Here is a 15,309-nt window from a genome sequence, read left to right as displayed (position 1 = left end):
GTGTTAGAAACTTAAAGTGAGATTAACTAAAGATGAAATTTACATTACTACCGATCAAATTAATTATTTACAAATAACTCCCAGCCCAACCATGACCACAACTTAAAAAATAGATACACTGGAAGAATTATTAGCAATAAAAAGAAGTAATACTCGTAGGATGGAATATACATTGAAGATGACATCGAGTTTTCTGGTTCTGATTTCCTGGTCATCTCTGAAAGAAAAGTACATCGACGTTAATTATCAATAAAATACCGATGTTTTAAATTCTGCCTCGATCTTGAGGAAATGTTCCTCGTAACTCACGACTCGTAAAATCTTCGTTCTCGTAATGTCCCGCAAAATTGTCTCTTTCTTCAAAGAAGCTCACAAAGAATTTTGAACACTTCGTAAGTACCGAATATTTTCAAGAAAAATTCGCGTAATTAACCCGACAAAGATACCCAAACTGGGACATACTCGGGGGTCATCGTGGTCACCGCCAAAAGGAAGGTTAAGACGCGTTCGAGTACACTGAATCGTTTCATGCTCTCTCAGGTCGTATACATACCAGTACGTACGCGTACTACACCTGTCCATCGGGTCCGTCGTGGTCGTGAGTCGTGAAGTTGCAGACGGGAGTAGGAAGGGGTTATGGTCAATAAACGCAACCACGTCACACGCAGCCTATCGGCGACCCCGCTTGGCCCCTTAAAGTGGCTCCGAACGAAAATCTTACATGTCGGCCGATATCGCTATTGTGCGTTCGTCTCCGGTGCATCTTAAAAAGAACTCGTGGTGATCGTTCGACGAGTGACTCAGGAAGACGCGTCACGACGCGGCAAGAGCACGGACGTGACACAGAGCCGGTACGTAAAGCGATTTATCTCGGGCGAAGGGTCAATCGTGCGTTTCGACAAACCGACTGAATTGGCTACGCCATTGTTGCGATCGGTGAACGTTCCAGAGAAAAGACAGCGGCGTTCTTAGATCGACGCGCATGCGTTCAACCGCATTACTTCGCGACGCTCTTCTTTCGAATTTTGGGAGACACGCACACACGCACGAGCCAAGTCAATATCATGCTACGTGTACAGGTAGTAGACGACGACGACGACGACGACGACGGCGGCAACGACACTCACACAGGCGCGCGCGTCGGCCACACGCACGCGACACGGACATGTATTTCGAAAACAGTAATTTTTGCGCACGTGCCACGTGAATTTTTCGTCCAGCCCCGACACCCGCGTCTTTTTTACGAATAACCGTCGAAAGTCGGATATTTTGACACGCTTGTTCGTCGTTCGCTATCGACGTACGTGATCACAGTGTTTCTTATGGTGATCGGTCAGGTTGATGCTCCCTTTGTCGTGAGTGCAAATTCGATTCTTAACCATTGGTATCGTTGATCGTTCTACCTGGAATCGCGTGTGACGTGCGTCCATAGAATCGAGATCTGTCGTACAATCATGATCGAATCATGTTTAGACAAAATAAGACGATACGTAACGCGAGCATCGATGAATATGTAAATGACTTTTCTTTATCCCTCCTAATAGTTCCCGATTGGGACGATTCTGATCAATTGCACGATTTCGTGTTACAGGTAACGTTCGAAGGGGAGAAGTAATACGTGCCGTAAGCTGTGTACAACGGAATATGTAGGATTAATTAAATAAATATTATAAAAAGATTGGTGACGCGTTTAACCAATAACGCCTGTGGAGAGTATATTTTAAGAGAAATTTGATATTGGGTATTTAGAAAAATGACAGTTGGCGTAGATGTAGATGATAGTATCTGTATCGCGTGCACATTCTGTCTAAGGCCAAGAAGGAGTATCAGCTTAAAGAGGTAAAGGTAACGAGTGATCATTGAAGATAGGGATAAGATCAGAAGTGATAGAAGAATGTGCAATTAGATTATACGGCTAGAGGATGAAGAACGCCAGAGCTAAAGAGACAGAGGAGCAGGCAGCAATTAGAAGAATGCAGGAAGCTCAACGTATGGCCAGGCATCGTGCTAAGAAGAAGCGTTGCTTGGACGAGAATTTGGCAAGGGAGATCTCTAAGATAGCCGAACTCTCCAAAAGGCCGGACGCTGCAACTCTGGTTCAAATGTCCGAGATGAATATAAATAAAATATCCGCGGAACTGAAACAGATGATGGAGAGAGGAAAAGTGCCCGAGCACATAGTTCAAATGGCACAGCTCGCGGAGTTCAGCAAGATGACTGAATTGAACAAAATGTCCCAGGACATGGCTAAGAGATACGAGATGGAGAAGATGGCCGAATACGCGAAGACGAGTGAGTATATGAAAATGCAGGAGATCGCGAAGATGTCTGAGATCGCCAAGATGAACGAGATGGTGAAACTGTCGGAGATGGCCAAGTACAACGACATCACGAAAATGAACGAGATCGCTAAGATGAACGAGATGATGAAGATGTCTCAGATGGCCAAGATCAACGAGGTTCAAAGAATGAACGAGATAGCGAAGCTGAACGAGATGGTGAAGATGACTGAGATGGCCAAATACAATAACGACATAACAAAGTTGAACGAGATCGCACAGATCAACGAAATGGCAAAGGAAATCGCGAAGATGAACGAGAAAACGAAGATGAACGAAATGATAAAAATGGCAAACATGCAGAACGACATCACGAAGATGCCTGAGTATTCGAAGATGGCAGAGATGGCTAAACTAACCGAGTTAGCCAAATTGAACGAGATAACGATAACGAAACTGAGCGACCCGCCGCCGTCGAAGGTGCCGGAAATCCCTCGCATCCCCGAGCCTGTGATCACCGTGCCAAACCCGAGGAATCTGCAGAACGTTCAGAACGTACAGACCGTTCAAGTAGCGCAGGCCAGCCCTTCCAGTACGATTAACTTCCCCACCGTGCCCGGTCAAGGAAAGTACGCTCAGTTACTGGTGATTATCGAGGAACTCGGAAGAGACATTCGCCTTTCTTACGCCGGGAGTCGCAGCGCGGCCGAACGTTTGAAAATGGGCATTCAACACGCCAGGATTCTCGTACGAGAATGTCTACTGGAAACGGAACATAACGCGCGGCAATGATCTGCCGACATACTTAGCGATTAGATTTTTAGTCGATTATTTTATAAAACAAGCTATGTACATTGTATGAAGTACAGCAGTATATTTTAAAGGGAGTGTCTTAGCATCCACGAGGAGGTACGCGTTTACGATTTATTGTTTCACGTTTTATACGATCTCGTCGAATGCACATTTGATAAAACCGATCCTCGATCGGATGATACGACATTATTTTTCGTAATAATCAAATTATGCATCGTGCACTTCAGTGGATGCCCAAAGAATCGTTGCGTAGCGCATAATATTGGATACATTTTAATTGAAAGAACGTTCGTTTGTTTTCTTTCATCGTTTCATTCGTTTCTTTCTTTCTAGAGAGAATATGTAAAGACCACTATTTTCTACGTGTAGATTCGAATTGCCGAGGGAAAACTGTTCCTCGTTACGTTTTGATTTAGCGCATAGGAAAAGATAACGTTAGGCAGGCACTTGTCTGTTTATATTTTATAAGGAAAATGTATCGCATTTTTTGGTTACTATGGGTACCTAGCAATTACATACGACAGTATACACTACACACGCAGGAAAAAGTTGATCAAACAAATTGTACCTACGGAAAGTATAATCCTTGAATATAACTGAACTATGAGGTATATCTAAATAAAAATGCAATTTTCTACAATATCGTGTATCGTATGTACAGCTCATCTTTTTACCTTCGATAAAAGCGTATTTGTAATCGCTCTGAATTCCCGCTCTAGTGACGTTCCTCTTCCCTTCCGGTTTTAACTGTTCGGCGCGCACGCACACAAACGTTTCGTAAAGTATAAAATAATATTTTGCTGGTAATCAAATACCAATAGTAGTTTCATTACTGTCTATTGAATTCAATGTATATTTTCTTGAATAGTCGATGAATTTATTACGTTCATGTGTCCTGTTTAGTAGCTCGAAGCTCGAACGCGAACACATGCATAAGACTAGTGACTTGAATTTGCTGTCTACTACCACTCTCTGCTGAACTCTGCTCTCTCCATAGAGATAATATCTCTATGGCTCTCTCTGCTCTGTCAGTGTAAAGTGTAAAGTGTAAACACTCTCCAAGAGATATTTCAAACTTAATTTATTCTTTATGTTACGTGTAATAAAGGTGTTCAATGTTGTAAAATTAAATTTGTGTAAATTCAAGCAACATCGTTACCTTATCGTGAGATTTAAGAGTTCCGTACAGAAGATGAAAGTCCTGAATGTGGCAGAAAAGAACGATGCCGCGAAAACCATCGCTGGTTTTCTGTCCCGTGGTAGTTCCAAAAGGGTACGTAAAATCTTATTTTAATTATCAGCTTCTGCCAGAAATAAATTTTTAATAGTTTAGAGTTTCGAATATTACGACACATGTTTATCTCATGAGATGTTATAATAAGGTATCATTGATTTACAGGTTTACCCTTTTTGTTTTCTAGTTCCAATTGTTATTCGTTCACTATATAATTTTAACAATGATTAGAAACAGTGTGTTTAAAAACCATAATTTATTTCTAATACAATGTACAATCTTCTGCACAGGTGACAATTATTTTGTTTCATGTTTTGCAGAGAGATGGATTGAGCCCATACAATAAGATCTATGAATTTAGTGTACAGTTGTGGAATAAGAATTGTGACATGATCATGACATCCGTGTCTGGTCACTTATTGAATTATGCATTCGTTGGATCGTATTGTAAATGGCAAAGTTGCCATCCATTAGCATTGTTTGATGCACCCGTAATAAAACAGTGTCCGGATGAGAATGGTGTAAAAATTAAGAGAACATTGGAAAGAGAAGTGAAACAATGCCAGGCATTAATTATTTGGACAGATTGTGATCGTGAAGGAGAAAATATAGGTTTCGAAGTTATTCAAGTCTGTCAGGCTGTCAAACAGAATATTCTTATATATAGGTAATAAAGTAAGTTATTGACATGATCGTATCTCATTCTGTATAACTTCAAATATATTCATTTGACAGGGCAAAATTTTCTGAGATCACGAGTATATCTGTAAATAGAGCTCTTCAGAATCTGTGCCAGCCAGACAAAGCAATCAGTGATGCTGTTGATGTAAGAAGTGAATTAGATTTAAGAATAGGTATTTACCGTGAATTTTCTGTAATTCATATATTTACAAGTTTATGTACAATAGGAGTAACGTTTCCAGGTGCTGCATTCACAAGGTTTCAAACGTTGAGATTACAACAAGTATTTCCTCAAAGCCTTGCCGATATGTTAATCAGTTATGGTAGCTGTCAGTTCCCTACATTAGGATTTGTAGTTGAAAGATTTTTGGCAATAGAGAGATTCAAGCCAGAACCATATTGGAAACTAAGGGTCACAGATAATCGTGATAACATTTCTGTGGAATTTAGATGGGCAAGAGTAAGGTTGTTCGAGAAATTACCTTGCGAAGTACTTTTGGACACGTGTTTGGAGCGACCTAATGCTACTGTAACAAAGATAACAGTTAAACCCAAGAATAAGTGGAGGCCGTTACCACTAGATACAGTTGTAAGCACATATTAAAAGTACTTGCTATAGCCGTTTCGATTAATTAATTTTAATTCAATTAAATGACTTTAGGAATTGGAAAAACAATGTTCTCGTAAACTTCGCATGAGTGCGAAGCAGGCAATGAAAATCGCAGAGAAGTTGTACACTCAGGGTCTCATCAGCTACCCTCGCACGGAAACAAATATATTTCCAAAAGAATTGAATTTAACTCCGTTGGTCAACGAACAAGTAAATGATTCGTCTTGGGGTAATTTCGCTCAGCGATTATTACAAAATGGATTAACTCCCAGGCAAGGCAAGAAGAGTGACCAAGCCCATCCTCCTATACATCCAATAAAGTATAGTAATACTTTACATGGTATGCATTGATTTTGTGATTTCTCTACAATAAGTAGTAAGTAAAAGCTTTCTCTTACAAAAAGCGGTTTATCGTTAACGTGCAATAAATTGTTTAGGCGACGAAGCGGAAGTTTATAACTATGTAGTTCGACATTTTCTCGCTTGTTTATCGAGTAACGCAGTGGGCCAAGAAACAGTCGTAGAGATCGACATAGCTGGGGAGAAGTTTATTGCTAATGGTCTCCGTATCATTGAGAAAAATTATTTAGAAGTATACATATATGAGAAATGGTCGGACAAAGAAATAGCCACGTATCGAGAGGGAGAAGTTTTCAGACCAGCTGGCATAGATATGGTCGAAGAGGAAACATCCCCACCGCAATTGTTAACCGAGGCTGATTTGATCAGCTTGATGGACAAGTACGGCATCGGTACTGATGCCACGCACGCCGATCATATAGATACCATAAAGTCTCGCCAATACGTAGGCTTGATGGATGGAAAGCATTTAATGCCAGGAAAGCTTGGAATAGGATTGGTAATGGGATACGACAATATGGGTTTTCAAATGTCGAAACCGGACTTGAGAGCTGATTTAGAGAAAGGTCTCAAGTTGTAAGTCGAATTCACTAGCTTTAGTAATACGTATAAGTCAACGTTCTCTGAATATGTCAATGAAATTTGTATGTTTGTGCATAGAATATGCGAACGACAAAAGGATCCAAAGGACGTTTTGAAAGATCAGATAGATAAATATCGCGAGGTATTTAAAATATCGCTGGAACGAGCCAACTTGATCGATCAGGCTTTAGCCGAGTATCTCGGCGAACATCCAAGCGGGTCGGAAGGTCCAGCGTTTAATGATCTGCCTGAGAAGACTACCATTTTCAAGTGTCCGAAATGTGGCTCGGACATGGTCCTTAGAACCAGGAAACAGGGCACAGGAAAATTTATTAGTTGCATGGGATTTCCAACGTGTAACAATGCAATTTGGTTTCCTGAAAATATTGAATCGGTCGACGTTCTCGACGAAGTTTGCCCACACGTAAATAGCTTTATTATATGCATGAAACACCACATCGTAATTTATGATTAATGTCAATATCGATTTTCAGTGTCCAGGAAATATACGAAAATTAAAATTCAAACTAACGCGAAATCTGTATACAATGTTCGGTGCTGATTATACGACATGTATAGGTGGTTGTGACCCCGCCTTTAATGAAGCTTTATCTGTGAAAAAAGATAATATAATAAGTCAAGGCAGAAACGTCACCGATTACAGTAGTCTATCCAATGAATCTGTCATTTCGAACTCAAGAAGCAATGGGACTCGCGGGTTCTCTACTCAGAACCACGCCAGTATAGGACTCGTTTCCGGATCTCAGAATCAAAACCGTCATAATAATACAAACAGATCGACGAACACTAGACCGCGGAACAACTTGAAGAGTCGTACGTCAGCTGAAGACATTTCAGTTCCTGACGACTCAAGATCAAATCAAGATCCACGATGGAGTAGTAACGATGCTGCTGTCATGTGTAATTGTCATGAAGCCGCGAATCAATTTACAGTCAGAAAAGAAGGACCAAACCAGGGTAGAATATTTTTAGATATTTACAAACAGCACTTCTTTCATCATTGATTCATTATTCTTCTGGAACATTTTTCAGGGAGACGGTTTTACACGTGTTCAAAACCTCGAGGTACTGGTTGTGATTTCTTTCTATGGGCAGATGATAGCCAGAATGCGCAAAGCAATACGACTAGAGATTTAAATAGGACAGCAGCTCCCAGTTTCAATGCTGGACCAAGCTCCATTGCTGGACCGAGCTACAACGATGCGTCTTCATCACTCACTGGCGAGATTAAATGTCGTTGTAACATAGCAGCAGTTCGGTGAGTACACATTTAGCAGAATTCTCTTTTCGTTGTTTGTCATAGAAATAATTGTTTGTCGTGTCTCAGACGAGTTGTACGTAAAGACGGTCCTAATCAGGGGCGACCTTTTTATGGGTGCTCCAAGAGTATAGAAGAATCATGCAAATTCTTTCAATGGGACGACGAAAACGCAGAAAACACATTTAATAACTCGTTCAGTAACCAAAATAAAAGAAAGAGAGGAGAAAACAGAAGTAAAAACCCACAAACAAAATCTCGTACTGCTAGGAAATGCGGGATTTGTAAAATGGAAGGTATGCGTCTTATGGATAATCTTTCGATTTGTATCGAAACGTACGATTTTGTTTTCAGGGCATACAAGGAAGAATTGTCCTCAGAATGCAATGGATTGACAGCAAGTAAACAAATTTAGTATTGTAAATACATTTTTCCATTATTTTTAATGTGGCTAGTCAATTAACAATAACTTTTATAAAAATTCACAATGTGCCTCATATTATTGTTACATTACGTATAGTATATTTTTGTAATATATTTTGTACATACATAATTATTACGTTAACATCAAATATTGTGCAGCAATTGTAATTGTATATATATTTACACATACTAGAATGTGTGAATTAAATCAATCAATGAAATGTAAAAAACGTGTGTCGCAATGATATGCGATCCTCTTTGTATCAAGATTCACTGTCTTTACTGTACGATGATTTTTTCTTTAATTTATTCAATTCTTCTTTTTGCGAGTTGGACTCCGCCGTCGTTTGTGTCAACTGCCGAACAAAATAAAGCAGACTGTGATTATGTATATAAAAAAAAGGTGTTAGCATTTCAATGGAAATCGAACGTTAATTACCATATCGAGGAGGACTTCAAATTTTAGTTTCAGCAAGTTGTTTTCATCCTCCAATCTCTTTATTTCCTTCTTTAATTTTTCATTCTCCTTGTATGTACCACCGATTTTTCCCGATTCTACGAAAGATCAGGTTCCAAATGATACAATTCAAACTCGTCCGCGTGAAAAATTTGTTGTAACATTTTACCTGGGATCCATGATCCCGACTCGAAAAGTGTTTCTTGATCTCCTAGCTTTAAGCGTATAGGGCCGATATTCGGCCCTAATTCCTTCTCTATTCGCGTCGGGCTGAAATCTTTATTCGCCAAGAAAACACCTACTTTTCTCGTAGGCGTCTTCTTCGGAGAGAATTTATTTGAAAACAATGGCATTACGTACGATACGACGATTTGTACGTATATAGGTTAAACGTATAAAATGCACGCGATAATGTTGACATAAAACCAATGGCTTAACGGGGAAAATTTGTAGCAATGCATCGAATCATTCTTTATCGAACATAACGAAAATTGTTGCCCCACGATGACTCGTATTACGTCAGAAATTTAATAGCAACAGTTGGAGGAACGAAACGGGAGGGGAAGGTAGCGGCATGGGAAGTACCGAAGATTACAACTGTCATCAATTTTGATTAGTTTCTCGTATTTGAAGTAACCGAGTATAATGGTGATTGAATTCTCGTATTTCGAGACGACCTTTTCTTGCGAAGACTCAAGTAATCGCCAGGATCGATACGTTGTTTTCACTGCCTGTTCCAAGCCTTTATTTACAATCGCGACTTCAACGTTTCGTCTGCTGGTCGAGTCAGCGCGAGGTTGTTCCTCGTAAGCATATTATTGAATTTATTTTTCTCGCAACGCAAGAGACGCATAGTGTCTGCCCTTTTAAGGGCATGATCAATACGGTCTTGCTTAACCGGCTGAATCTGTTTAACAGGCTGTCAATCGATTAAAAAGGTGTGGTTCCGGTTTTCTTGGTTAACCTACAATCTGGACATCATGGCTTGGCTCGGGACGATAGCCAGCAACGTACTGCGAAACATCGTTTGCTCGGACTTGCCCACGAACGTGGTCCAAGAAGTTAAGCCTGAGAATTATAGTAATCGACACATCGAATGTCGAGAAGATGGTATTGTACTTTATGGGCCGGGCGAGAAAACTCAGGAAAAATATGAGATCGTCCTTCACAGACCTTGTACAGAAACGTTGCATCAAGCATATAGGTATATATATCATTCTACAGTTACTTTTTACTACAAATGACAGGATACTAATTAAGATATAATGTTTCCAGCTTATATAGGTCAGAGGATAAATCACAGGCAGAGACACATTTCATTATATTCAAAGACAAGATTCCAATAATTGTTCAAATCTGTCGCGAGGTAAATATCTGTTTACAATATCCAGTTATGTTTAGGATTTTACGAAGATTATTGATGACCACGAATTTACGTAGATGTGTAACGTGAATAAGATACAAAAGTTATGCGACACATTAGTGGAGCATCCTACATGGACGTTGGCTCATATGGCAGCTTATTTCGCTCTGTATAATGCCTTCACGCATGATGTCGTGAATAGCCAGTTAAATAGCGGAGACGTGGAGACAGGAATGTCTCCTTTGCAAGTTGCGGTGCAAACGAATAATTTGCATACAGTACAAATGTTGATAGAGGCTAAAAGTTCGTTGGAACATCTGGATTACAGCGGTAACACCGTGTACCATTTCGCGGCCACATCTACCAAAGAAATAATTCTAGCACTCGGTGGCGATCTCCCGAACAGTTTAAATAGTCGTAACAGTAACGGTCATACGCCGATGCACGTCGCGTGTCTGAACAACAAGCCCGAATGCGTCAAAGCTCTTCTTCTGATCGGCGCGGACGTGAACGTTCCCGCGACCGAGGGGCAACCTTCTAGTCCCGGTTACGTAGGAGATTTTCTTCACAGTAAACCGAACGTTCTTCACGCGGAGGATATGAAATTCGGCGGCACTCCGTTGCATTGGTCGTTGAGCAGAGAAGTGATCAACGCGCTGATAGAGAGTAACTGCGACATAGACGCGTTGAACTTCGACGGCCGCACGGCATTACACATAATGGCTATGAGAAAACGATTGCCGTGCGTGGTGGCTCTGTTGAGTCACATGGCCTCCGTGAATATCGTCGACAAGGACGGCAATACGCCGTTACATTTGGCGGTGTCGGAAGGCACGGTGGCCATAGTGCAGAGCCTGATAGGTTTCGGCGCAGTTATCGATGCTAAAAATTACAAAGCGGAGACACCGCGACACTTAGTGAAGCACGACACCAACGAGGGCCAGAAGATTCTGTACATCCTGGATGCAGTAGGCGCTCAGCGTTGCCCGCCGGAAATGATCAATTGTAACATCGGCTGCAAATACGACGAGACCTTCAACGGCATCGCGCCACCCCAACCACCGTCTGCCGTGCCGCGCACGGTCTTGGATCAGATGCTTCAAGTTTCTGGGATGGACAAGATGGCCTCGCAAACGCAGATCATTAAAGGCGGCCGTCTTCTCTGCCTCGACGGGGGCGGAATCCGCGGCTTGGTTCTTGTACAAACGTTGTTGGAGATCGAATCGATCCTGCAAAAGCCTATCGTGGAATGTTTCGACTGGATCACGGGTACCTCGACCGGCGGGATTCTGGCCCTTGGCTTAGCAACCGGTAAATCTCTGCGGGAATGTCAAGCGCTTTACTTTCGCATCAAGGAGGAAGCCTTCGTCGGCACGCGTCCGTATAACAGCGAAGGTTTGGAGAGAGTACTGAAGAATAGCCTGGGTGCGAAGACGGTCATGTCGGACATAAAAAAACCAAAAGTAATGATTACCGGGGTGCTGGCTGATAAAAAGCCCGTCGATCTTTATCTGTTCCGTAATTACGACGCGCCTAGCACGATACTGAACATTTCGGAAAACTCGATACAAATCACTCCGCCGAACGAGCAATTAGTTTGGCACGCCGCGAGGGCGACCGGTGCAGCCCCGTCGTATTTCCGTGCTTTCGGTAAGTTCCTCGACGGCGGACTGATAGCGAACAATCCGACTCTGGACGCGATGACCGAAATTCACGAGTACAACCTCGCGTTGAAGGCCGTAGGTCGCGAGAGCCAAGTGGTCCCGCTCTCGTTGGTAGTATCACTAGGAACCGGTATGATTCCTACTAGTCCGTTGAAAGACATTGATATATTCTTCCCCGAAAGCTTATGGGACACCGCGAAATTTGCTATGGGCATGTCGGTCCTCGCGATGCTCTTGGTCGATCAGGCCACAGCCTGCGACGGGAGGATCGTCGACCGCGCGAGAAACTGGTGCTCCATGATCGGAGTGCCCTATTATAGATTCAATCCGCCGTTGACGCAGGATATCGCTATGGATGAAAAGAGCGACGAGATTCTAGCCGGGATGATATGGGGCGCCAAAGCGTTCATGTATGCGAACAGGGATCAAATAAAAGAGTTAGCTGCTGTGATAAATCGTGATACATAGAACGAATGAGCCGAGACTAATCGATTGAGTCGCCGAGTCTCTCTGGGTATGTAGGCATGGATCTCTTGCATTTAGCCAAAAATATGTCTGCTCTCTTTTCCTTCCACCACTGTTGGCTCGTTTATTTATTTTTGTATATTTGTTCGTCATCTACGATCTGATGTACTTCGGGACATCCAGCATACAATGAATTGTAACATTGATAGTGCACAATTCGGTTCAGTCAGAATTTCAATTTCATCTTCTGTTTAGGGGAAGATTCGCACGAATAGGAAAGTATGTAGGGAAATATGCGTGTGTGCGTGATCGTGTGAGAAGGATCTGTATAGCAAACGATACGAGCGAAGATAAGAGTGTACTCACACACACACACTTCGATTAAAAAAAAGTAGATTCTCAGTGAAATAAAGTACTTAGATATTAGGATGATATTTGTTGAATTATTAGTTTATTTATTTGCATGTATTGCCAAAGAAATAAATAGCATAGAACGGAAGAATGTTGAAAAGCGGTTTAATAAACTATTCGAGCCTAGCGCGCTCGTTCTACGTTCACCCGAAACATTGTTAATGTCTCTGTAACCAAATTACGCAAACGAATAAAAGCATTGTATGCTCTACCGTGGACCCATGTAGTAAGGTGGCTGTGTCATGGACGCGGAAATGTACGGATAGAAAGAATGAGTCGAGACGCCTTGCGTCTGGTACTCGTTGTCCTCGTGCATTGCGTATCCCTCGGGAGCCGAGTAATACTGGGTGTGGACGTACGCGTGCGACTTGCTCGTACTCGTCACGTCCATCGGATATTTCAAGGGGTTCTCCGGGTATTTGGGTAGATCGTACGGCTTCGCCTGCAGCTCCGAGTACTTCGGCATCGTCTCGTGGTACTTCGCGGCTGAAGACACCTCGTGGTATTTGACGGTCTCGTAGCACTTGGCCACGTTCGATTCGTACTTCGTATCCTCGTACGGTTTCTCCGCGACCGAATGATCGGATTGATATTTATTCGAATCGCCGGGCCAGGACGATCTCGAGAGATCGTAACTGGCCTTACCGTCGTGGTAAATAGGCCTCTCGAACGTTTTGATTCCGGTTTCTGAATATAAACGGGGATACGTGCAATCGAACGAGCCAGTGGAGTCTAGAGACGTCGTCGGCGAGGACAGGGCCGTCCGGTGCATCATGATGCCCATCTGCTCGTCCGATTTCGGTTTCCGCCGACGCGGCTGATACTGTAATTGGCATTTTATTTAGCTTTTTGTTTTCTCGGCGAGAGCGATCGCCGACGGTCACCTTGTAATGCGGGTGCTGCTTTTTGTGCGCGTTCCTCAGCCTCTCAGCTTCCTCTATGAACGGTTGCTTCTCACCGTCGCTCAGAATTCTGTTACATTCGCTCGCGTTAATGTAGCACAAGTTACGATAGATGTTTTAATTATGGCCACGAAAGTGCTCCAGATCTCGCAGGAAATCGTTCGCGAACGATACTTTCGTGACCATCGTTAGTACCTCCACAGTTTCCCCAGCGTTTTCGATAGCTCGGCGTTGTGAAGCTGAGGGTACTGATCGGCCAGCCGGCGTCTCGCGGCCTGAGCCCAGACCATGAACGCGTTCATCGGACGCTTCACGTGAGCGCTCCTTCGTCCCCCTGCGCGAGACGTAACCGGAAGCAAGGTCCAGTCGTAGCCTGCAAGAAATATTTGCGAACCGTTGAATATTTAAAAAAGAGAAGGAAACGGCACGCGCTTTTTTTTCAACCGAGTGTATATATACACGGCGACCGGAAGTCGGCCTATCTTTGCGCGGAATTGGATCGTAAAGGAGCAGATAAAGCGAGATAAAACGACACCTGTATCCCCTGTGAGCCGGGCGTAATCGGTTGACCAGCGCCAACGTATCTCGACTTATATTTCTTCGGGTTTACGCAGTTGACGTTCGCCGAGATGATCTTTCTATGAGGATCGCGCGCGAGGAGTTTTACGAGAGGTCTCGAGCGCGGTGGTCTTTATCGGACGATCGTTCGCTGGCATTAAGAGACTAATTATTATTACCGACTTCCTCTCGGTATCCTCCGGCTCCGACGAACTGCTCGCCGGCTATAGAAAGATTATTTAGGTCGAGTTTTCCATTCCGAGAAATCTCGTCGTGGATCCGATACGCGTAGCTCGCAATACGCTTCGTTCATGAGGCGCGTGCCATTCGTAGCATAGGTATTTGATAAATCGCTTATAACGAAACGGGGTGTTAAAGTATCGTGTCGAATTTAAAAAGTACACTTGGTCTGTTTAAAACGTGTCTGGCAGCGGGAAGGGAAAAGATGCACGTGGCGAAAGGTCACCGATGGTGTGTAAACCGTGGGAGCTAATTACCATGAGCCATAAGGATTCGGTTCGCCGACGCGGCCTCTCTGTCGGCTCCTTTAACGTCCGATGGAGGTCCTCGCGCGAACGTCCTCGCCGATAGGAACCAGAATATTTTCCATGAAAACGCGGAAGGGCTCGCACCCTTAGAAAGCGACGGGAATAGAAAAAGTTTCGCGCGAGAAATATATGTAGCTTGAAAACGAATGGGTTTCTTTGCTAATCGACTGGTTCTTCGAGCGAAATTACTGTATTATTAGCGTCGTGCTCGAGCGTTCCTCGGCAGAGACACACGTGTCCCACCGATATCGAGTTAAGTGGACAAGAAATAGGGCTGTAAAATAGATGTATCAAGATAACGAAGATCGTAAATTAGGATTGATTAATCGGACGACGAAGAAACGGACCGGCCGAGAACTTTCGTACTTTTCCCGAAGGATGAATGGCTCCACGGGAGAGGCAGAGAATACAGTTCACAATAAGGAGTTGTAGCCACGCTGAATGAACCGGTGTGTTTCGGCATCTCGACCGTCAATGCCGACCTGTCGTCGACTCTTGCTACATTAACTGCTGTACAAATTTACTGCGGATAGTCTCGTTAACGAGAGGACGTCGTTGAACGCACCGTCACCTTCTCGTCGTCGATGACTGACGAGGACCTTCGCTTTGCCGCGCAAGCGAATCGATCGATTTTATCGTTCCTCACGCCGATATCTGCGGGAGATATCGCGTTAAGACGA

General features: G+C 43.2%; 5 protein-coding genes across 8 annotated transcripts in view; 3 read left to right on the top strand and 2 right to left on the bottom strand.

Annotated features, from left to right (window-relative positions):
• Positions 1–506: 506 nt before the first annotated feature.
• On the top strand, positions 507–3,732 carry LOC108627810 (CDK2-associated protein 1). 2 transcript variants are annotated; one of them, XM_018029303.2, is made up of 3 exons: positions 507–851; positions 1,592–1,839; positions 1,907–3,732. In XM_018029303.2, exon 3 carries the CDS (start codon positions 1,923–1,925, stop codon positions 3,069–3,071), a length of 1,149 nt encoding a protein of 382 aa, XP_017884792.1. In that variant the 5' UTR covers positions 507–851; positions 1,592–1,839; positions 1,907–1,922; the 3' UTR covers positions 3,072–3,732. The 2 variants fall into 2 exon arrangements, with proteins under 2 accessions (XP_017884792.1, XP_017884791.1); XM_018029302.2 differs by lacking the exon at positions 507–851 and adding an exon at positions 1,013–1,513 and having other exon boundaries at positions 1,592–3,732.
• Positions 3,733–3,830: 98 nt separating this feature from the next.
• On the top strand, positions 3,831–8,332 carry Top3alpha (topoisomerase 3-alpha). Its single transcript, XM_018029298.2, has 11 exons — positions 3,831–4,365; positions 4,647–4,993; positions 5,062–5,180; positions 5,250–5,596; positions 5,669–5,957; positions 6,055–6,553; positions 6,638–6,983; positions 7,054–7,537; positions 7,613–7,838; positions 7,908–8,134; positions 8,193–8,332. Exons 1-11 carry the CDS (start codon positions 4,183–4,185, stop codon positions 8,231–8,233), a joined length of 3,108 nt encoding a protein of 1,035 aa, XP_017884787.1. The 5' UTR covers positions 3,831–4,182; the 3' UTR covers positions 8,234–8,332.
• Positions 8,324–9,179, bottom strand: Cby (beta catenin antagonist chibby). Its single transcript, XM_018029305.2, has 3 exons — positions 8,888–9,179; positions 8,701–8,816; positions 8,324–8,617 (listed from the first exon to the last, which is right to left on the bottom strand). Exons 1-3 carry the CDS (start codon positions 9,069–9,071, stop codon positions 8,525–8,527), a joined length of 393 nt encoding a protein of 130 aa, XP_017884794.1. The 5' UTR covers positions 9,072–9,179; the 3' UTR covers positions 8,324–8,524.
• Positions 9,180–9,438: 259 nt separating this feature from the next.
• iPLA2-VIA (calcium-independent phospholipase A2 VIA) lies at positions 9,439–12,839 on the top strand. Its single transcript, XM_018029299.2, has 4 exons — positions 9,439–9,524; positions 9,637–9,922; positions 9,994–10,084; positions 10,159–12,839. The coding sequence occupies exons 2-4, from the start codon at positions 9,699–9,701 to the stop codon at positions 12,211–12,213; spliced, it is 2,370 nt and encodes a 789-aa protein (XP_017884788.1). The 5' UTR covers positions 9,439–9,524; positions 9,637–9,698; the 3' UTR covers positions 12,214–12,839.
• LOC108627811 (transcription factor Sox-8) overlaps positions 12,724–15,309 on the bottom strand; it is a 37,594-nt gene continuing 35,008 nt past the window's right edge. For all 3 annotated transcript variants that reach the window (XM_026816031.1, XM_026816032.1, XM_018029304.2), the window contains 3 exons: positions 13,719–13,896; positions 13,506–13,593; positions 12,724–13,444 (listed from right to left, as the gene is read on the bottom strand). In XM_026816031.1, coding sequence (XP_026671832.1) covers positions 12,830–13,444; positions 13,506–13,593; positions 13,719–13,825 — 810 coding nt within the window. In that variant the 5' untranslated portion in view covers positions 13,826–13,896 and the 3' untranslated portion in view covers positions 12,724–12,829. The remainder of the gene's footprint in view (positions 13,445–13,505; positions 13,594–13,718; positions 13,897–15,309) is intronic.

This window comes from Ceratina calcarata, unplaced genomic scaffold (genome assembly GCF_001652005.2).
Source record: "Ceratina calcarata isolate Rehan_Ccalc_2016 unplaced genomic scaffold, ASM165200v1 scaffold48.2, whole genome shotgun sequence".
Taxonomy (NCBI): domain Eukaryota; kingdom Metazoa; phylum Arthropoda; class Insecta; order Hymenoptera; family Apidae; genus Ceratina; species Ceratina calcarata.
This window is presented reverse-complemented; position numbering and strand designations above follow the sequence as displayed.